At 42.4% G+C, this 23101-nt stretch overlaps 1 protein-coding gene across 4 annotated transcripts in view; it reads right to left on the bottom strand.

The window, feature by feature from the left end:
* Positions 1 to 23101, bottom strand: part of OSBPL1A (oxysterol binding protein like 1A) — a 158366-nt gene that overhangs the window by 134296 nt on the left and 969 nt on the right. For all 4 annotated transcript variants that reach the window (XM_038390999.2, XM_038390998.2, XM_043507971.1 and 1 more), the window contains exons 2-4: positions 15813 to 15935; positions 6983 to 7068; positions 213 to 287 (exon numbers count right to left, since the gene is read on the bottom strand). In XM_038390999.2, the coding sequence (XP_038246927.1) occupies positions 213 to 287; positions 6983 to 7068; positions 15813 to 15933 (282 nt within the window). In that variant the 5' untranslated portion in view covers positions 15934 to 15935. The remainder of the gene's footprint in view (positions 1 to 212; positions 288 to 6982; positions 7069 to 15812; positions 15936 to 23101) is intronic.

Raw genomic sequence — 23101 nt, 5'->3', positions numbered from 1 at the left:
GGTAGCTTTCTGGAATGTGCTGCTACAAGGATTTTTCCTACCTCAAATGCTTTGGCTTCAATGTATTACTATTTTAAAACATTTAACATTTCAGACTCCATTGACACATTATAGCACCCTTTATGGGGACACAGTCTTATGCTGGGGTTGCCTTATGCATCCTGTGAACCACATAGGGTGGAACAAATAGTTAGAAAATAGTGTATTTTTACCTTGCGTCCAGTGAAGGCTGCACGATGCAGTGGCGTGTCCCCCATATCATTTAACACGTTTACTTCTGCACCAGCCTGCCAAGACAGAGACGGTTAAGTAATGCTGGAAACACAGGAAGGTCAATAGATTCTGGAAGGAATATTTTTGTAGAGGTAAAGAACTCAGTGTTACCAACACCTCTTGATTTATAATTTATTTGTCAAGAATGAATTACATGAATTAGGAGGTTTTCTGTGTGTCCCAGTATAGCTGTAAAGCCTGTGTCCCAGTATAGTTGTAAATCAGTGATAACATGGAAAGATTTAGAGGGGAGGAAATCTACAACAAGGAGCCCTTGTGAAAGGGAACAAATTCAGATTGGGGCTAGGTCTACACTTAAACCACTACAGCAGCGCTGTTCTACCACTTCAGCGTAGACACTCACGACATTAACAGGAGGGGTTCTCCCATCTCTGTAGTTAAGCTACTTCCCTGAGAGAGAGTAGCTAGGTCAACAGAAGAATCTTTTAGTCAACCTAGGCTATGACTACACTAGAGAGTTTACAGTGACACTGCTGTATCAATGCAGCTGCATTGCTATAAGACCTCTAGTGTAGTCACCCTATTGGAGAGAGAGTTCTCCCATCAACATAATTAAACCACCGCCAACGAGCAGTGGTAGCCACGTTGGTAGGAGAAGCTCTCCTGCCGACATAGTGCTGTCCACACTGGTGCTTGTCGGTGCAACTTACATTGGGGGGGGAGGGTTATTCACCCCGCTGAGCAATACAAGTTATATGAAATAAGGGGTAGTGTAGACACAGCCCTAGAGCGGTCTATGTCAGCAGTTGGGCTGGCTTAACCACTTTGCTCAGGGGTATGGATTTTTCACACTCCTGAGTGATGTAGCTGGGTCGACCTAACTTTTTAGGTGTAGACATGGCCTTTGTTTTGCAGTCACTCATCTCCACACACAAATTGCATACAGCAGCCATTAAAGCTTTAGTTTCACTCCAGTTGAAAGACACACTGTAGTACTATTATATACTGTAGTGAAGCCTCCTCTTCAAAAGATTAACCACGACTAGCAGGTTTCATGATCTCTTCACTGGCTCCCTGCCCTTTTCCACATCAAGTGGAAACTCCTCTATGGACCATAAAGGCAATGTACAACTGTATTCCTGTCTGAATCTCAGCTCCATCTTTCCCATTCCTGTCCTGTACCTGAGATCCTTGCTCTCTCACTCTTTAAAATCCCATTTCAAACACTGCACCTGCTGAACCCTACTCTTAAAATGGTCAGAAAGATCAGGACAAGCTGCATATGCAACAGAACTAATGGGACTATGTGGTTTTACTGTAGCTGGGAAACTGGTCTAGTGTTTGCGCTCATGAGGACTAGAGTCAGGAGATTAGGTCTATTTCTGACTGCCACAGAGTACCCTAGGATGGGGGTTCCATACCTCTTTTCTGTGGCCCCTCCAACATGCTATAAAAACTCCACGGCCCACCTGTGCCATAACTGGTTTTCTTCATATAAAAGCCAGAGCCACCGTTAAGGGGTAGCAAGCAGGGCAACTGCCTGGGGGCCTATGCCACAGGGGCCCCTGCGAAGCTAAGTTTGGCTTCAGCCTCAGGTGGTGGGGCTCAGGGCCCTGGACTTCAGCCCCAGGTGTTGGGGCTTCAGCTTTCTGCCCTGGGCTCCAATGAGTAACAGACCCTGCTCGGCAGCCCCCTTGAAACCTGCTCTCCCCCTGCAGGTCCTGGACCCCTGGTTGAGAACCACTGCCCTAGGACAAGTTTCAGAGTAGCAGCCGTGTTAGTCTGTATCTGCAAAAAGAAAAGGAGGACTTGTGGCACCTTACAGACTAACAAATTTATTTGAGCATAAGCTTTTGTACGCTACAGCTCACTTCATTGGATGCATTCAGTGGAAAACTGTGTATATAAATCTCCCCACTGTAAACATGAAACACCTTTTCTTTTTGCCCTAGGACAAGTCAGTCTATTAAACCTCCATTCGTCACTTCATCTGTAAGACGGGCACTAGCACTCACCCACTTTTGTAAAACACTAAGAATTTGACAATCTTCCCCCTTCCTACCCTGGTCTTGCCATTTGTTTACTCTATGTTGTAAGCAAAGTCTTTGGGTCAGGGACAGTATCATTTGTTGATACTAGCTTTGTTTGTAGACTAGAGATGGAATCCTTGTAGAAAAAAATCTCAGTCCGTTTCCCAGACCAGAATCTCCTGATTATTAGTTTTTCCATGTAGAACCAGGTCCAAGTTTACCTAGATCTATTCTTTTTATTTCCAATCAGTTTAAAAGAAGTCATCCCTCCCATTCACTATGTGGCTTTCAGGAAAAAGCAAAAAAAGCCACATTTGTTTTTGGTGCATGTATCTGAATGCTGCAATTAGCTGTACTTTGCAGAGAGTTGGTTAGCTTTTGTGGACCTCAATTGCCAACACTGGTTATGCTTAAGGCTGCAAGTCAGTCACTGATTCTGTGACTTTCCATGACCTCGGGGATTTCTGCAGTGGGTGGTGCTAGCTCAGGGGCAACTCTAGCAGCAGCAGTTTGGGTATATGTGAGGGGGCTCAGGGCTAGGGGCAGGGGAGTATGGGGGGCACTGACCTTGGGGTGGGTGGGTGTCCCCCCTGCAGCTCCTATGTAGTTAGCTGCCTACAAGCGCAACAGTACATAAGCACATAGAATCAGAAGTATAGGAAAGGAATGGACCTTGACAGGTCATTGTTGAGTCCCCTGCACTGAGGCAGGACTAAGTATTATCTAGACCAGTGGTTCTCAAACTTATTTGAACAGGTACCCCTTCTTTGTGTCTGCAGTCGTTTATGGCCCCCTCCCTCCACATACATATACTGCCACCCAGCTCAGAAGGCAGAGTGGAGAGCAGCAGCTGCTGGCCAAGCATCCAGCTCTGAAGGCAGTGCCCTGCCTGCAGCAGCACAGAAGCAAGGGAGGCAATGTGAAAAGTGATCTTGCTGAATAGTAGAAGTAAGGGTTGCAATGGGGCGCTAAGTCTGCTGTGAGAAGTGATATTGATGCTGCTACTGCACCCTGAAGCTGACAGCCAGAGCCCTGCCACCTTCAGGTGAGGGATGTGGGGGAAGGAGAGCCTGAGCCCATGCTGCACTTCCCAGTGAGGGATTGAAGTAGGGGTGGGAATGACAGCCTGAGCCACCTCCCGGGGTTGGGGATGGAAATCCGAGGCCAGGTTGCACCTGGGGCTGAGAGACAGCTCTTAACAGTAAGAGCACACAGCTCTCACTCCCCAACACATTCCTTGGCCTCCCCTGGGAGGTCTGCCTCAGTTTGAGCAGTTCCCAGTGGTTCTCAAACTGTGGGTCAGGACCCCAAAGTGGGATGTGACCCCCTTTGAATGGGGTCACAAGGGCTGGTTTAGACTTGCTGGAGCCCAGGGCTGAAGCCTGAGCCTCACTACCAAGGGCCAAAGCCTGAGCGCTTCAGCCCTGGACAGCAGGACTCAGGTTGCAGGACCCCTGCCTGAGGCCAAAGACCTTGAGCTTCAGCTTTGACCCTACTGCCCAGACAGGTGGGGCTTGGGCTTTGCTCCTGCCATCCACGGCAGTGGGGCTTGGACGGGCTCTGGCTTTGGTCCCTGGTCCTGGTGTCATGAAGTAATTTTTGTTGTCAGAAGTGGGTCATGGTGCAGTAAAGTTTGAGAATCCCTGATCTAGACCATCCCTGACAAATGTTGGTCTAATCTGTTCTGAAAAGCCTCCAAATGATGAAGATTCTACAACCTCCCTAGGCAATTTATTCCAGTGCTTAACTACCCTTACATTAGGAAAAACTTCCTAATGTCTAACCTAAGTCTCCCTTGCTGAAATTTAAGCCCATTACTACTTCTCCTGTCTTCAGCAGAGAAGGAGAATTTATTACCCTCTTTATAACAACCTCATGTATTTGAAGACTTGTCTCCTCTCCAGATGAAACGAACTGAAATTTTTCTACGTTTTCTTGACCTTCAATATTTGCTCTCCTCTGGACTTTCTCCAATTTGTCCACATCTTTCCCAAAGTGTAGTATCCAGAACTGGACAATACTCCAGTTGAGGCCTTATCAGTGTTGAGTAGAATGATTATTCTTGCGTCTTGTTTACACTCTTGCCAATACATCCAGAGTGATGTGATTTTTTTTGGCAACAGTATTACATAACTGACTTGTATTTAATTTGTGATCCACTATAACCCCTGTGACAAGACAGCTGATGTTAGTATGGTGGGTCCTACGCTTTTCTTGGCAGGAGGCTAAGATGCCACCCCTTGCCCTTGCTTTTGGGGCACAGAGGATCCCGCTAGTGACCCGGGAAGGTGGTAGAGGAGGGAAGCAGGGGAGGGGTCTATGTTTGCTCCTCACTCTGAACCCCAGCGGGTTCTTACCCTCTTCCCCCTTGTGAGGGGTACCTTCAGTTCTTAGATGCTGTGGAAGGGAGTCTCCCTCCCCTTCTGGGGCAGGGTTTCCCTGGTTTTTCAAAACACACCTCCAAGCTCCAGTCCTCTCTCCTTCCTCCCACACTCTGCCTGCCTGAAGCAGGGGGTTATTAGGTTTGTGATAGGGCCTTAATTGACTACAGATGCTCCAATTAACCTCCCTAGTCTACAGGGAACCACACCTTAATTAGCCTAGGGCTTGTATATTTCCCCTCCACCATCCTTCCATATCACACCCCCCGATCCATTTTTGCAATACTCCTTCCTAAACAGTCATTTCCCATTTTGTATTTGTGCAATTGATTATTCCTTCCTAAGCACAGTACTTTGCATTTATCCTTATGGATTCCATCCTATTTACTTCAGACCATATCTTCAGTTTGACAATATCATTTTGGATTCTAATCCTGTCCTCCAAAGCAACTGCAACCCCTCCAGGTTTGTATCACCCATGAACTTCATAAGTGCACTCTTTATGCCATTATCAAAATTATTTATGAATATATTAAATAGAAATTGACCCAGGACAGACCCCTGCTGGACTCCATTTGATATGCCCTTCCAGCTCAATTCCCCGCCCAGCAGCCTCATCTTGGATATGGGAGGGGGCTCAGGGTTGGGGAAGGGTTTTGGGGCAGCACTTGCCTCAAGGGGCTCCCCAGAAGCAGCCAGCATATCCCTGCAGCTCCTAAGCAAAGGGGCCAGGGGGCTTTGTGCACTGCCCCCGCAATTCCCATTGGCTGCAGTTCCTGGCCAATGGGAGCTGTGGAGCCAGAGCTCATGGCAGGGGCAGCGCCCCCCCCCGGCCCACCCTAAGCACCCACAGGGCCCCAGCCCAAGTTTTAGTTAGGGGTATATAGTACAAGTTATGGACAGGTCTCAGGCCGTGAATTCTTGTTTACAGCTTGTGACTGGTCCATGACTTACTAAAAATACCCATGATTAAAATATAGTCTTAATTGCTAATAGATCAGAGATCTCTTCAGCTAGTTCCTTAAATATTCTAGGAAGTATTTCATCCGGCCCTGCAGACTTGAAGACACTTAACTTGGTTTTTTTCCCCCCCTATTTGAGTCCCAGATCCTACCCCATTTCACAATGATTTTCACTGTGTTAGTTATCCAATAACTAACTTGTTCAGTGAAAGCAAACAAAAAGGCCATTTAACATTTCAGCTATTGCTGCATTTTCTGTTATTGCCTCTCCCTCCACATTGAGTTATGTGCCTACCTGGTCCTTGGTCGTCCCCTTGCTTCTCATGGATTGTAAAATGTTTGTTATCCTTTATGTCCCTAACTAGTTTAATCTTGTTTTGTACACTGGCCTGTCTAATTTTGTCCCTACATGCTTGTGGGTTTGTTTTTTAACATTTGCCCTTTGTAATTTGATATAGTTTCCACTTTTTGAATGACAGTTCCAGGTCATAAAAGTAGTCTTATACTTCCTATCTTCCCTACCATATTGGGATCATTTGGTCTTGTGCCTTTAATAACATTTCTTTAAAAAATTGCCAACTCTCCTGAACATTTTTCTCCTTCCACTTGCTTCCTATAGGATCTTTCCTACCAATTCTTTAAGAAGGCAGACTTTAGCAAACTCAAAGTCCATCATCTTTATTCTGCTGCATTCCCTCCTACTGTTCATTAGAATCAAACTATTGCATTTCATGATCACTTTCACCCAAGCTGCCTTCCACCTTCAACTTCTCAACCAATTCCTCTGTTTGTCAGAATCAAAACCAGAATTGCCTCTTCTCCTAGTTGCTTTCTCCACTTTCTATAACAGAGTTGTCTCCCATGCATTCCAAGAATGTTGAATAATCTGTATCCTGCTACATTCCCATATATTTTCCTATGCAAATATGTACATGTGCAAGCAGGTAGTTAAATACAAGCATGCACATGACTAATGAGAAGGTTAGTTCATCGTCTTCACTTGAAGAGAAGCAATGCAATTCTAACAGTTTGCACTTTAGTAGAAAACACTTCCTGTTTATTTTGAGGTTTCAGAAGTAGACAATACCTATCACCTGAACAACTTGTGGTATCATGAAAAAAGTATTAATGTTTTTCATGATACCATCTTGTTTTATGTAGGATCTTCAGACTCATTTGTGGCACCTTAGAGATTAACAAATTTATTTGAGCATAAGCTTTCGTGAGCTACAGTTCGCTTCACTTCGTGAGCTGTAGCTCACGAAAGCTTATGCTCAAATAAATGTGTTAGTCTCTAAGGTGCCACAAGTACTCCTTTTCTTTTTGCGAATACAGACTAACAGACTCATTTAGAAAGACACAGCATTAAGTATACCTTCAGCAAATCCTTGACCACATTGCCATGTCCAAAATAGCATGCAAGGTGAAGAGGCGTCCAACCCAAATTAGATTTACTTCTGCCTAAAAATATGAAACAGAACATCAGGTAAAGAAATGCTTTTGTAATATAAACCTGTAGGAACAGTTCAGTGTAAACTAACATCTTGCCAACTCTCACACATATAACAGGCCTAGTTAGTCTCTACAGTGAGAACAGCCATTTATAGATTTCAGGATAAAAAGGACTATGAATATCTAGTCAGACCTCCTGCAGAATAAAATAAAGTTTCCCCCTCCCCCACTAATTACTGCATCAAGCCCATAGCTTCTGGTTGAACTAGAGCAGTGTTTCTCAAATGCGGCCACCAGGGGTTTTTCCTGCAGCCACAGCAGCCTCTTGTGCAGAGAAGGAGAAGGGGGCAAAGCAGTGGCCCCTCCCTGCAGCACTCAGGGGCGGGCTCCAGCCTCCCCCAGTTCTGCTAGAGGCTCCAGCGACAAGCTATATTCCCCTGCCCCCCCTCACCCAGCTGCAGTTGCAGGACTCTGGCAGTGGGTATCAGCTGCGGGCCTCCTGAGGGGGGCTTCAGCCCACTTCCTCTGACTTCAGAGCTTTGAGTTTCAGCCCCCCCCCACCCCACAGTAGCAGAGCTCTGCCTATGGGCTCTGGGCTTCAGCCCACCCCTGACTCCAGCCATGGGGCTCAGGCTCTGGGCTTCTGCAGGGCTGGCCTTACCAAGTGCTGTGATTCAGAGGCAAGGAGTGGGGTGAGCGTGGGGTCTGAGGCCATGGAAGGGAGCCCAAGGCAATAGGGTGGAAGCAGTGGGGCCCAGGAAGGCAGCAGGGGTCAGGGGCACCAAAAATATAACTGTTCATTACTTTTACTATGTAGTCTACAAAAAACCTACATCAATCAATTACAATGATTTGGATATGTAAATATGCATATTTATTTTTCCTGAAGTAGTTTAGGAAAAAAGTATAGTCAGAGCGGGCACCAACCAGTGTTCGTGGCTGCACACTGAGCCCACCAGAAAATTTGTTGAGAACCCCTTAACTAGAGCATCTCTAATAGGGCATCAACCTAGCATTACATTGTTGCTTCCATATTTCTTATCTCTTTGTGCTTTGGATAAAAATAGCATTCTAAGAACTAGTTTTATAATTCTGCAAGACTCTAAAAAGCCAATTCTGGTTTCACTGGGTCCATTCCTCTTATACAAACCTTGAGAGTCATAGCTAACCCTTACATTTAAGGGCATAGGACACATGAGAAGCAAGTTGGTTTATAACCTGAATTATCTTTATGTTTAAAAATACTATGCACCAATAACAGCCTTGTCATTGGCAAGGCTTTCTATGTCAAGCAGTTACCAAGAGCATTTGCAATCCATAAGGCATGTATGTTCAGATCTCACCGACAGGGTTCTGGAGTTAACGGAACAGTCAGCTGGAAGTGGACACAGAGCAAAGCTCTTGGATAACCACCATTTATTCTGAATCTGAATAGTTTACCCTGAAGTTGGGACTAGCTGTATTTGACATTTACTGAAATTTCAGCTTTAGTTACATTCACTGTTATTTAACAAAGTGGTAGATTTCTAGGTTAAAATTATAACTATTACAGTGAAAAATTCCACTGAACTGGTAACTGAGCTTAGTTTCTCTACTTGCTATATGTAGACAATAAGCAGAGCTGTTCTGCACCTCACAAAAAACTGTATATTAAAGTTGCATTTAAGTACCGGCCACAAAGCTTGTTACTTGTGGGGGTGGGGGTATTGAGGACACAGATTAGTGGTTTAATGTGTAAATCGTAATACAATCATCAAGTTTTCCTTCATCTCATGTATGCCTTACAAGTAGGCCTCTGCAGCCCATACAAATTTGCCAAATAGAAGACAAACACTAGCACAGTACCCTACACCTTTCTTTAAAAAAAATGGGTGTTTAAGATGGGGCTCACACCATAAACCAATATTCTGTTATTTTCCCATAGTTGCCCTGCTAACAATTTTCAGCATAGATAAGCACCATTAAGGGCCTTTTAACATAAGGAGGTCTTAATTTAATATAATAAGTTTTCACCCCTACCCAAATTTTCTCAACACTTTTAGAGCTTTGAAGATTGCTGACCCCCATCCCAGTCCCAGCTGCACCTTCATTTCAAGTGGCAAGTTGAGCCCTCTTATTGTAGGATATTCGCTTACTTTGTTACCTTGTCTTCTCCTTTCCATTTTTGTCCCCACCTCCCGTCTGTCTCATGGACCTGCTGCAGTGTGCGGTGGCCTCAACTGTAAGCTCCTTGGGAAAGGACTCTTTACTGCATGCCTTCAAAATGGCAACTGAGCCTTGATTGTTATGCAGTATTACCTCAGCGCAAATAGATGTCATGTGAACCACTATTTGACAAGTACAAGGATAGCAAGTTCTTAGCAGAAAGATTCAAAGCCACCTCATTATGCATCCTCAAATGGGATTATCAGTTGTTCAGAACTTCAGGATTCCAATATCAGACTAGACCATGCCAATCTTTTTCATGACAACCCTAGTTTCTTTTCACTTTTAAGTCTCCATGCAGTCATCACTGCCTCTCCGCCTTCAACAGCAGCATTACAGGGAGGCCTTCCTATTGAATTTTTATACATATTTAGATACCAATAGCAGTATCTAAATATGCATAAAAGTGGTTTATACATTCTCGTAAGACCATGAAGCAAATGAGATCCTTATGGTCCCTTCCAACAGTGGTAACCATACTGGCAGCAGACTTCTTGGTTAAGATCGCTGTATAGGATAACAGTTTAGATATGTAGTATTTCAAGGTCTCTCCCTCCCCCCACACACTTCAGGCCTTCCAGCTTTACATCCCCAAGCCTACATCTTTTAAAGATATTAGTAGCTGGAAAGACTTAACATGTTCTCTAGACTGCATGCAGAGAACTTTGAAAATAACCCTTGTGGAGATCAGGAAGTTCAGCAAACTTTGGGCCACAACTAGACCAATTTTTGGTTTTGGTCTTACTGAAATGGAATGGTTTCTTTGGGAGCCTCCCCTTTCAGTGTCTTACTTTATGTAAAGTTTCCAAGCAAGAATATTCCTAAAGAGAGTCTAATGCACTCAAGATCTTAGTTAGAAGTGGACAAACACATTCAAATGAGAGGCTTAGCAATTGAAAGGTATATCGGATTAAATTTAAGCTCTCTGCTAAACATTAGTGCAGTAAGTTACATTGAAAGTCTGAGTAATGTTAAAAAAGCAAGTCATGTCAGAAGAAAGTTTTGATGTGACTCTCATGTGGCCAGTTTTGCTTACAACTTCAGTTTCAGTTCAGATTTCGGCTAATTAAAATTCAATTGTTCATGTTTTCATACCAGACTGATGTGGCAGAAAGGCATTTCCCTGCTTCATGCTTTAAAAAGACGTAACATCCTCAGTCACGGGAAGCAGCAGACTGGTTAGTGATCAGCCATCCTCCACTAAAGTGACAGCTCAGCAGAAATAAGAGTTATATGTAACATTTGGGTCCCAATATAAACCCACAAAAGCAAGCATAATTGTTAAATCCGCTTTTTTGTGTTCTGTTGGAACAAGATGCTATATGTAACCTTTAAAAAGGCATGGTAACCATTTTATGTTTCTAGGACTTGTGCATTCTGCTGAATGTTTGACTTTCTGCTTGTTATCCCTTACTACACTGATTTTTGTCTGTTACAATTTGACAGTGCTTCTCCAAAGGAAAAGTATTCATTCTTCTAGTACCAAGATATACTGCATTCCATGTTGAATGCCACCAGCAGGTTGTATATTAGTTTTGGAGCAACAACTATCAGCCACAACAAACAGGAGCCTACTGAACAGAAGTGCAAGGTGTGTAGGGTTTTAATGTTCTATTATCTAGAGCAGGATCATAATCCCTGAGGGGGTAGGAAGAAGAAAGAGCATAAGGTTTGCCAGAAGTAGTACAGAAGCAACTGAAGTAAACACACGAGCCCTGTAACAATGTCCTCTTCAGGAAGGACTTGTATTGTTTCCATCTAATCACTTGCTGGTATATTCAGTGTAGAAGGTAAGTAAATGGACTGCTACACCTCTATTAAGACAGCATTAAACCTGCACCCAGCACCCCTTATTATAAACCCCAACACACAAAACATGACATCCATGACACAGAATTGGAATATCATGCATGAGAGAGCAGTCTTTGCTAAGGCCCAAGGCAGAATCTCAATTGAATTGCACATGTTGGTTAGCCTTTACCAGAATGATCCAGCATGATTTTTTTTTAAAAGGGTAGTGGCAAATTGTGCTGCAATAACTCAAATGCAGAAATATAGTTACAATGTATTGTTTTGAAAGGACCATATTCTAAAGTCCCAGATGCCAATAGTGTAAAACCTTCATTTAAACTTAAAGCCTGGGGGAAAAACCCAACACTACACTGCCAGTCTGAGTAATGCAAAAGACACCCCAATCTCACTTCTACAAGTCACCCAACAGTATTATGTGTTAACCTGGAAAGTTTTCCTTCTCTGCAAAAGACACCGTTTCAGGAGTTCAAGGACAAGCAGCAGCTAGAGTGAAAACTTGTGTTTTTGTTAAGCAACCCACATTAATGATATGGTCAAGGGTATCAGACCAACTGCTTTCAAACACCAAAATACTAATTTTCCTAGCAATTCAAATTAGGTGTCTGGTGCTGTCAGCTACTAGCATTTGTTAGATATGATCCTGCTGTAGAGCCATTCCTCTATAAGCTGTCTTGGCACAGTTTAAGTCACTCATCCAAGACATTTCAAGAATCACTCCTCTGTCCCCCGACATTCAGTGAGAGTATGTTATTACTATCTGCATAGATGTGCAAAGCTGATGACAAACACGATCAGTATGGTCATACATCCAAATCATCACAGCTGATGTCTGTTTCCTTCAAAGAGCTTGATGTATGAAGACACCTCCAAAATGACACCACATCCTTCATGAAGTGGTTAAACAGAACTGGTAAACATAAAAAAAAAAAAGAGGACTGTCTTGCAGAGATGTCAAAATGTTTTGCTATTACATTTTCTGAACGGCTTTATTGTTAGAGTAGCGAACTTAAAAGTTTCGCTGTGAGCTTGGACTTTGCATTGTTAGAGCAACGCATAAGCTCCCTTTCTAGCAATAGCACTGAAGTGAGGTAGTTCTGTTGTGAAGTGCAGCCAATTTAAATTCAGAACAAGGGTAGCCTCCCCCCATGTGCTCTAGAGTCATCTTTGCTTAAGCCTTCACTGTGTCTAAGGCGCCTAGAAATGTCAGCAAGACAGCAGAAGCAAGCCACCTAACAGCTGAGCTCCCCTGTCTAAGGGTGGGGCATTCATACCCTCCCTTCATGACAGCTTAGAGGCTTTCAGCCGAAGTTTTGCAACTGGTCTTCAGGAGCACAAGGAGGAAGCCTGTAGTAGTTCTTGTCTACCTGTTTCATAGAAGTCTGAAGCATGAGGAAGCTACCAAGCACTCAAGACATCAGCTGAGAGCGCTTCACACCCAACTGCAGGATTGTTTCCCATCCCACCTCTAGCAATCTGGAGGAAAGTTGGATCATCAACCCCTTTATCCAAGAGGCTGTAATGCCGCAGTAGCAATTGGGCACTCCAAGTCAAACTGAGTTACGACTCCTGTGACAAGACCCTGAAACAGATGAACCGAGAATTCACACTCTCCTCCTTGTATCTCTACAGTGCCCATCACCGTCCAGGAGAAAAGTAAAGCATTGAGCAATCTCCTCTCAAATGAAAGTGATTTGAGATTTTCCCAGCTCAACCTCATGCAGAACCCTTTGGTTAGACTCAGGGTCCCTGTCTTGAGCATCTTTTGAAGTGCAGTGCCTTCAGTTAGAGTTCGCTTTGATTAGTTCTGGTTACTAAATCCTGCCTGCCCACTCACGTGTGGGTCAGAGAGAAGTGTTGCTTACTCCAGAAGTGGTGGTTTGGGGAAAACAGAACATTATCTGTTCTAAAGTCTGAAAGAAACTATGGGGGAAAAAAAAGCTTGTCGCTCATGTAGTTTTTAGTGTAGCTTTATGGAATATTGACATGCCACTGAAGCATTTGTACAGAATAAAGGAAGGGGATTCTTGGCAAAGTGAAACATTAAATCACCACTATAAAAACTAAGTAATGTGTCACTTCTCTACCAAATAGTCTCCTATAAAGTAAACTTATTAAAAGCCCATGGCTATTGTGTAGCATTTTTGAAGCCCTTTAAGTGTCTGAAGGCTCTTGCTGCAAGTTACAAGCACTACAATAGAGCAAACAACAGCATGTAAAAGAAGGAAGCTAGCATAAATGGCCTTAGAGTACCATACTCATTTGCTGAAGGGTTATGCCATTGTACCATGGATAAAACAGTTTCAAGGAAGAGTGAGCCAAATTCAGTGGGTGCAAGCTATTGCAACTCCAGTGAAGTCTGGATTCTTATACCAGAACTGAAGTGGGTCAGCAATGTTTTTTTGTCAGCCATCTCAAACTATTTAGTAATATGTAAACCATCCGTTAGGAGATGGCTTAGTGGAGCACACAAGTAGACAAAAATGAAGAATGAAGTTGGATGTCACACCTTCACATTAAACCTTTGTGTTTTACAAGAAGAGCAGACAATACAAGAAGGTATCAAGGGGAAAACCCTAGAACTGAAAACCCCAAGCTTTCTTGGTCTTCACTTTCTATTTGAACATCAAAGAAAAACCATTACTTTCAGGAAGTTCTCATTAGCTGCCACTCAAAAGAGATCATCCTTCCTGTTTACATTTTGTGCAAGTCACTATATCAGCTACATGGAAAGCACAAACATGAAACTGGAAAGGCAACAACAGTGAATTTCTGTACAGCCCAGCAATGTCAGCAGCACTATTTTTCATTTACACTGAACTCATTTTGCTGGAATAAACAGAAGCAATGAGTACTGGGAGAGAGTGTGGAAGAAGTTAAAGGAGTCAGACCACAAAAAAAAAAAAAAAAAAAAAAGAAAAGAAGAGGATTACCATTCAAGTTGATAGGGAAAAAGAGCATAGGATCAAAAGTTAAAGTTGTATCTGTTCTCCACCTCCCTTGTTTTAGGCAGGAAGTTATATAGAGTAGGGAAGTTATTAAGTCCGCAGTGCCTAGTACAATCCTAGATTCGTATTAAATATGGATGCCAGGGTGTTCACTAGCTAATGGATGTTTATTAGCCTAAGGAAAAAAAATCTTTCAGTCCATTTCTAATGGAACAAGTATGCACTTCTTAAAATGCACCACTTGGAATGATGCTACTGACAATCTCTGCAGAGACCAGGGACTGAATTAGCATGGTACCTGAACCACACCTCAGAGGGTCCTTCAAGAGAAGGGTTGACACACATTGGAAGATCAAATCGGGGTTGTTGGCCCAGCTACTGCTGCCTCTGTTGGGGGGGGGGGGGAGAAGGGAGAGGAAGACTATAAAGACTTGATTTTCTAGGAGAGATCCAGCACTTCCCCTAAAGTGGAGTTTGCGGTGGACTTTGCAGGGTTTACTTTGTCCCAAATTTTAACTCCAAAAATGGGGTAAGCATGTACATTTCTTTGAGACTAATGCTATAATATTGTTAATGTTCACACCTGAAAATAATGAAAATACCATGTCAATAGTGGATAGATGTGTATAACAGAGGAAGTTAATTCATAATGGGTAGTTGAGTGGTGGTAACTCTGTACCTTTGTTATGAAAAAACCAGCTGAGGCAAGAATCTTTATGCTTAGTAGTCCATTTGTTTATAGGAGCAAGTTTTCACTGTACATACTGTTGGCTTGAATTATACGCAAGATTCTTTGAGAGCTTTGCTTTTATCCTGTCTTAAACAAAAGAACCCTGCTATTTAAGCCATTTGTTCCCCACTTCCCACGGAGAAGAGTGAACAAATGCATATTCTCTTTTTGGGGATTAGCTAATTAGATATTTTACAGGTTGAGGCATTAATAAGTGACGCATCCATGGCTTATTAATGGAGAGGAGAGAGAACATGTTGCAGGGGACAAAGCACTGGACTGGACTCAAGATATCTGGCTTTTATTGCCATTCCTGCCAGTGACATGCTGTGCAACTTTGGTCAAGTCAGTCACTTCACCTCTCAAACCTCCATTTACTCTTCCACCCGGCGCCTCATCCAACTAGACCATAAACTGCTGGAGTGGCAACTGTCGTGTCTGTACAATGTATAACACAATGGAGTATCTAATCCCAATTGGGGTCTCCAGGCCCTACTGTAATGTTAACACTACATCATCAGCTATTTACCCTCTTCCCCATCCCCTCCCTTTCTATAGTTATAGACTTATCACCAACTTCTACAGATATCAAATATGTAGACTTACCTCTCAAGTGAGTTATAAATGGATTATTAACTGGGGGTGTGCTCTACTACAAAGACTGAAAGATGCAAGATACAAACAGTTACAGCAGAACATGTTCCAAGACTTATTAGGGCATGTCCAATCACTGGAAGTGTTGGCAGATGGCATCAGTGTTCTTCGCAAATGGCACCACTTACTCACTGAAGCCAAGAAATTATATACAGTCCAACATATTGGACTCCTGCAGTCTTTCTGGTCCTTTATATAGTAGTGCACTCCACTTTTACAAGAGAACTTTCAAAGCATTGTACTTTACCCCACTAGATGAGGCTCGTATACACGCTGCTCTATATGTACATACATCCACACAAAAATACATGCCTGGTGTGTTAGAGTTTGATGTTTTACCTTTTAGAGGAAAATGAGGGGGCACTACATCACTTAAGGTTTATAACCTTAACGGCTAAGATACTAACCTTTGCAGTTGATGTCAACAACTACTTCTTCTTTGTCCATGGTTTCCAGTAGTTGTCGAACCTCTTCACAGTTTCCATTTCTAGCATCATGGAGAAGCTGCTGTTCTGCTTCAGTGCTCATCTCTAATAGATTATAAATACAGACTATTAGTTATAGCTTCATTCCCTCTCTTCCCCAGGACAAAAAAGTTATAGCACAACTTAATGCCAAGATAAAACAGGGCATACTAGAACTTTTGTAGTAATGTATTCCAAACTGCATCCTCTCTGTTTTACTTCACTTCCCCATTTATTGCAGTTTCCCCTCATCCTGCTATTCACATTTAAATTTCTAGAGCTTCCTTCACAGGGCAATTGTTGTAAGTTGTCAAACTAATTTTTGGCCACTCTGCACAGGGTATTAACTAAGCAAAGAATGCTATGTACGCAAACCATAACTCATGCAGCATTTGGCTATGTGCTCAATTAGGCTCATTCTGCTTAGGATATGAATATTTAGAATACTAGAGACTGCACTGATATGGCTTAGATGAAAGATGTTCTACTAACTGGCCGCTTTCAGTTCAGATACCTAGCTAATGAGCAAACACCACCATTGCTACAGATGTCATCTCTCTCTCATACATTATATATAAAAATAAATGACTTTCCCCTTTTCCTCTATCCACCCCTTAAAACTTAGTGACAACAAAAGCAGTTTATACTGTTTAGTCTGAGTACTTAGCTGGGGATTAATTGGAGCCCTTTTAGCAATAGAAATCAGCTGGAGAACAGAGCCCATTAGTGTTTATGGGGTGAGAAAGCATGGAAATTCCAATTGTCCATTGGCTGCCTGAGGTAAAAGGAAGGATGAGCCACTGAAATAAGCATCCACAAGAGACTTAATCCTTTATTTTAAAAAGGCCCATCAGTGTGAGGTGAACTAAAACTGGGACTGCTCAGCACTGTTAGGTGCTATTTTAGAGGGTCTTGTATTACTATGATTGTTGTACTCTTAGGACCTCATAAAAGGGACAATAGCACAATGCTAACCCAATGGAAAAATTTAAGCAACTGGGTGGGCGACAGTACCATTTACTCAAATTCCTCTCTTAAATGTTGCCTTTTCCCCCCTTATATACACAAGATTGAGTCCATTTGTTGTCCTCACACATGCACATGTCCCATGAATTATACACCAGAAAACGTGTTCCTGACTTGCTGCTTACTACAACAGAACTGCCTCAAGATACAGCACAACTCAAAACTACCTGCAAGAAATCATTAAGTCATAAGTGAAGTGTGACCTCTGAAGAGAGTCAGGGAGCTGCTTTTATACAATAGCCTACAAAGAGTGTTCTTCTGCAATATGCAGTAAGTTACTGTCGCCAAGAACATCAGCAGACTAGCAGGTTGGCAGAGGATAGAAGCCAGGTCTTGACAAGACCACTAGACACATGCAAGGATTGCCTACACTGAATCCTACAGAAGCAAAATCTCCAGGAAGTGAAAGTTAATTTTGCCCCTATGGTTTCAAAGAGACTTCCAAGTGTTAACTGAGTTTACTGTTTAGCATAGTTTTCCTGCCTGCAGAGATCTCCAGTAGTTCTGCTGCTTCTCATAATTTTACTTGGCTGCTTGTGAAAGCTAACAAAACTTATCAGTTACACAACACTTATACAGAGTTCTGTGAACAGTGTTTACAGTAGATTGAAATAGGAGGGAGCTCTCACTGCACCAGCCAAAGAGGAGGGATAGCAATGGGGGACCACAGCCAGAGAAGGGACTCCCCTTTGCCTAGGAGCTACTCATGGGGAAGGACCCAGAAAAAGGAAGGCTAGGAGAGTAGAGGGTAAACTGTGAAAGATCACATAAAACCACACACCTTGCAGCACCCTAAGAGGCTGAGGAAATGTACAGTAGGAGAGGCAAGCCTCCCAAAGACTCTGGTTTTGAAGAGGATAGAGGAGCAGCTGAGAGGGGGAAGGAGGAATCTTCAGGTTGAATCAAAAGCCTTCTTGCCAGAAGCCAGCATGGAAAATTGAGCAAACCCCTCTCCCCAAAGCAGGGACCAGGAAGAGTAACCTGACTGAAATCCCAGTCTGGTGGGATTGTAAGGGGGATGTCATGCACACAACTTGTCGTCTCAGAAGGCATTGCCACCGGACCTTGCTGGCAGGGCTCTGGCACTGCTTATCTTTTATGTCTATCTCTGACAAAAAAGTTTCTAGTAGTCTTCAGGTCCTGGAACTAGCCTTTCTTGAATGAGACCTCTTCAGTAAGGTACCATTCATTACTTTGTCTTTGAGAACTAAAATAGCTGCATAGTTTCTGTATCCATTAAACACCCATAATACTAGAAACTATGTTACAAAATTCACTTCCTACAGGGAAGGAACTCCTAAGCACATGCCAGTCAAATACAGACAATTGAACAATACCATCATACCAGACTGAGTTCATCCACAGACAAGTCTACCACACTTTGAGACCAGGTACACACAGGGAATAATGGACAGGTATATTAGGAATACCCAAACCATGACAGTGGTCATGGAACAAAATCCTTATTTTAAGCCAAGAAAATATGAGTGAAGTGTGATCAGCGAGTAGTCTGGAACACTGCTTCTCAAGCTATGAAGCATGATGCCTTTCCTGGTGGCCCCCAGCATGCAATGGGAAGCTAGGAGGAGGCGGCCATGAGGAGGGAAATCTCTTATGGAATGAAAAAACAAAAAAGCCACCTGTCCAAAACAAAGTCAGTTCTTCAGGGATACTCTCAATCCATTTAAAGTCAGAGGGATATTCCATTGTAATGTTTATCACAACATTGCATCATTTGTCAACAAGGGATGTTGACACTGTGCAAACATTGCAGTACACTTTCAACATAATTGTTGCAATTCTGCTGTTTCATTTGGCACTATGTCTTCCCTTCCCTGGTCTTCAGACAGCTGGGAAGGGAACTCCGTAAACGGTCCATTTGCTCAGCACTCCTTCCTGCTTATGCAGCAGCAAAAGTTGGTGCTCTTTTGATCAGCACTCTGCTAAAAGCCAAGAGCTATAGAGGACCAGCAAGGCTGTGGAGTCACTTGCCAAGCATCACTTGCCTAAGAGAAACTGACAGAATTCAGAGTTTGTTTAAATCTTTATTTACTATCTCAAGGTAAACAATTTCTGCTCTTGCAACCCTATACACTGGAAGAGTAGTAAATGTATTGTGCTAAAATTAAACAAGGTTTGTTTACTAAGGAACTTCACTATCTAATTGCTTTTTTCTCCTCCTAGAATGAGCTTTATTATTTCTTTGCATTATTGAAGCACCTAGAGCCACAGTGTAAAATATGAACTGGTGCAGAAGAATGCTGACCAGCTATTAGTCATAGCCACTTCAGGGATTATTTATATGGAAAATTTTACACATTTAAGTGAATCTGCCTGTGGTCACTCTTCCAGTTTAAGATGTGAGCTAAATTTGAACCAAAAAAAAAAAAGGTATTCATTTAGTATGCATGCCCACAAAGCAGAGTTTATGACAAGGGGTTTGAGAAGATAGACTTTCAAATAGGATATGAAAGTCTGTTAGTTTTAATAGAGAGCAAAGAGTAACAGTCCATACAAGTTACAGGTATTATGAGTTTAAAGGCAACCCTAAAATTCCCAAGGCAAGGGGAGGCATGCGGGGGGGGGGGGGGGGGGAAGAGAGCGAGACTCTTCCCAAACCCTTCTCACCAAATTTAGCAGATGTGAGAAGGTGCCACATTGACAGTCCTGGTTACTGAAGTTCTCTTAATCTACAGATCAGGTACAGCATGGTAGGAGTACTAAAGATTTCCTTATAGTCTGCCACCAGATTGCCTTATCCCTTACCTGAAGAGGCCACCTTTAAGGGAAAAGGGGAAATTTGTGTATTGCTTTCAATCCTCTCTTGAAACTACCAAAATGCCAACCAGTGGTGGGTGTTTAATGGGCGCACTTACTAATATGAAGGCAGAGACCATTCACAGAGAGTCTTTGAATGGTGGCAGCTTAAGACTTGTTTACACTGGAGAATTGTGCCACATGAAAGTGAAGTGTTATTACTGGCCCATGTGTACCTGGCACATTACAGGGAGTTCACGCCACCAATCCTATTTTGCTTGCATTTATCCCCACAGACACTGCAAGTGCATTCACTTCTGGAAACTTATCCCACATTTCTTGGCACTATGTGCCTTGGCTTGTGGGAAATTAATATGCCCTTGAATGACTGGTGTGCTGCAGGACATTTGTAATACTTAGACAACCAATGCTTCTTATCTACTCTAGTAACTCCTAACTAGAGCACTGGCTAAGGGTAACATTTAGGAGTTGCACAGGGCAATAATGTTATTTATCACACCCAAAACTCTCCATTGTAGGTGAGGCTGCAATTCTTAAGCCAGAGGGTTTAGTGGTGAAAGCTCCATATTCCTTCAACCATCCAGCCACCTGAAGGCTGTACAGTCCAACTGAAGCTGAAGGACTGATTCATAGTTTATTTAATGTGAATCTACACAGCAAGAATAATTTGTAAGTTATAACTTTAATTAGTCAATCCCCCAGTAACTCCCCCACCCCCTGCCAACATCTAACAACTTGGGAACCAAACTGACTAGCCAGGGTAAAATATGTATGGACAAGCATGCCTACCCACAACTTCATCATACTATCAACAATTTAAAAGATTAAGGCAATTGTGTACTATCTTTCAGTGTAATATTGCCCATTGATGCAAAAGTGTTTGAATGTTAGTAGTGATAAAGGCATAAAGGTATTTGCCAAATAGTACTGCAATAGTTTTATATGCTGATATTGCAAGAAAGTATTTATCAGATTAAATTGAATAGATCAGTGGCATATGTCAAATGTTATATCTAATACTACTCAAAACACTCCTACCTATGAAGTCTCTTGCTTTTGGAATTCTTCTTAAGATAAAGGATGGCTTCTTTTCTGTATGTTGCCTTCAATGCCTGTTGCCTACTCTTGTTCCTACATCTCCTTATTGTATTTCTCTCATCTTATAAGTGTCTGTTCTTCCACACAAAAGTCTCTTTATGGACACAGCCACCAAAAAGGAAAGTCAACCTTCTGCTGGTGGCATCTGACTCAGATAATGAAAATGAACATGCATCTGTCCGCATCCGATGAAGTGAGCTGTAGCTCACGAAAGCTTATGCTCTAATAAATTTGTTAGTCTCTAAGGTGCCACAAGTACTCCTGTTCTTACTGCTTTGTATGGTTATCAAGCGGAACCCATCATCAGCGTGGACACATGTCCTCTGGAATAGTGGTCTCAGTATGAAAGGACATATGAATCTTTAGTGCATATCTTGTGACACTAGCTACAACCGTGCCACACAAATGCCTCTTCTCACTTTCAGGAGACATTGTAAGCAAGAAGCAGACAGCATTACCTCCTGTAAATGTAAACAAACTTGTTTGTCTGAGCAATTGGCTGAACAAGAAGTAGGATTGACTGGAGTTGTAGGCTCTAAAGTTTTACATTGTTTTATTTCAGAGTATAATTTTTTTTGTACACAAGTCTACATTCATAAGTTCAGTTTTTATGATAAAGCGATTGCACTACAGTTCTTGTATTAGGTGAACTGAAAAATACTATTTCTTTTGTTTCTTTTTACAGTGAAAATATTTGTAATCAAAAATATAAAGTGAGTACTGTACACTTTGTTTCTATGTTAGAACTGAAATCAATATATTTTAGTGTCGAAAACATTCAGAAATATTTAAATAAATGGTATTTTATTATTGTTTAAGTGTGTGATTAATCATAATTAATTTTAATCATGCAATTGTGATTTTTTTTTTATTGCTTGATAGCCCTAGTCTGAATATCAACCAGATTCTATTCTGTTTCACAGTTACTGTTCACAACTCTGTAGACAGCACCAGAAGCTGACAAGAATCTGGTTGCTTTTCACTCTGCTGCAGCTTGACAAAACTATGAGCAACAGCAGCACTGGAACTGGCCATTCTCAGATGAAGCATCTGATGCAGTAACCACTGATCTTATGGGAAGCTTTCCATTTACATCAATGGACAATAATCCTAAAAAACAACACTACACTGATTTACACTCGGGTAGATTAACACACACAGCACCATGAGGACCTGACACTTCAAACAGAGTTAAGTTAAAGTTCTGCAGATTTTGATGGCACTCACATACTGCCCTGCTTTAATAAAGGACAAACAGAAGTAGTCTACTAACAGATACTCTAGGGGCTGCTGCAGTTGCTACTAGGTATGCAAAGGAGAGAAGTTTGAAGTGTCCAACTATAGTGTATAGCAAGCAATGTGTTCAATCTCAAATTAAAGAGGCTAAAATCCAGAGATGTGCACTTTCATAGCAGAATCTCAGAGTACTCAATGTCAGACATATAGAAATCATTTCACACACATCTGAAGCATAAGCAACCTGGGTGAGAATAATGCATCTCTTTTACAGCAATCACACTGACTTTGGCCGGGATATTTAGGTTAAACCCTTATACTCTTAAAGGTCTACTGGCTCTTTTCACACATAGCCAGGATGCGTCACCTCTCTGCAGGGAGACTGTTCCTCGCTCAGGCCAGTGAGCTGACCACTCTAAGATACTGGTTCACTTCTATTCCAAGGGAAGAGTGCTATCTACTGAAGCCACCAGCATTAATCCATGCAGAACCTCACATACCTCTAAAGAATAGCCAAGAATCTGACCAACCGTACTACAGTTTACAAGATCACAGCAAAATACCTAGCTCTTACATTGTACTTTTTTCCATCAGTAGATCTCAAAGGGCTTTAGAAAGGAGGTGAGTACCATTATCATTTTACAGATGGGGACACTAAGGCACAGAAAAGTAAAGTGATTTGCCTGAGGTCACCCAGCAAGCTAGTAGCAGAGGAGAAGGTAGTATAGTTCCAAGGAAGTTCAGAGTTGAGGATGGAGAGATCTTCTATCAGTCCTAAAGCAGCAAAACTGACTTCAAGCCTTATTTTGGTAGTGGTGTTTAGGTCATTTTTTAAAGAACTATTTATGGTGCTCTTTGGAAAACTAACAAGTTTATAGGTCACATTAGCTGCAATGCATACAAGCATGGTCAAGACTGGACAATGGACTGTCGTGCCCCAAACACCATCAATACTGGACACCTCCACCCTGACAGCTCTCTACTCAACAGGCGCATAACTCCTATTGTTTGAGCTATACAGCAATGGGAGAAGGGATCATTTGAACTGTACATTCACTTTCTTGTGTGTGTGTGCATGTGCAGGGGCTAACCTA

This window comes from Dermochelys coriacea, chromosome 2, assembly GCF_009764565.3.
Source record: "Dermochelys coriacea isolate rDerCor1 chromosome 2, rDerCor1.pri.v4, whole genome shotgun sequence".
NCBI lineage: Eukaryota > Metazoa > Chordata > Testudines > Dermochelyidae > Dermochelys > Dermochelys coriacea.
Note: the sequence above shows the minus strand (reverse complement) of the source record. Positions and strands in the feature narration are given on the sequence as shown.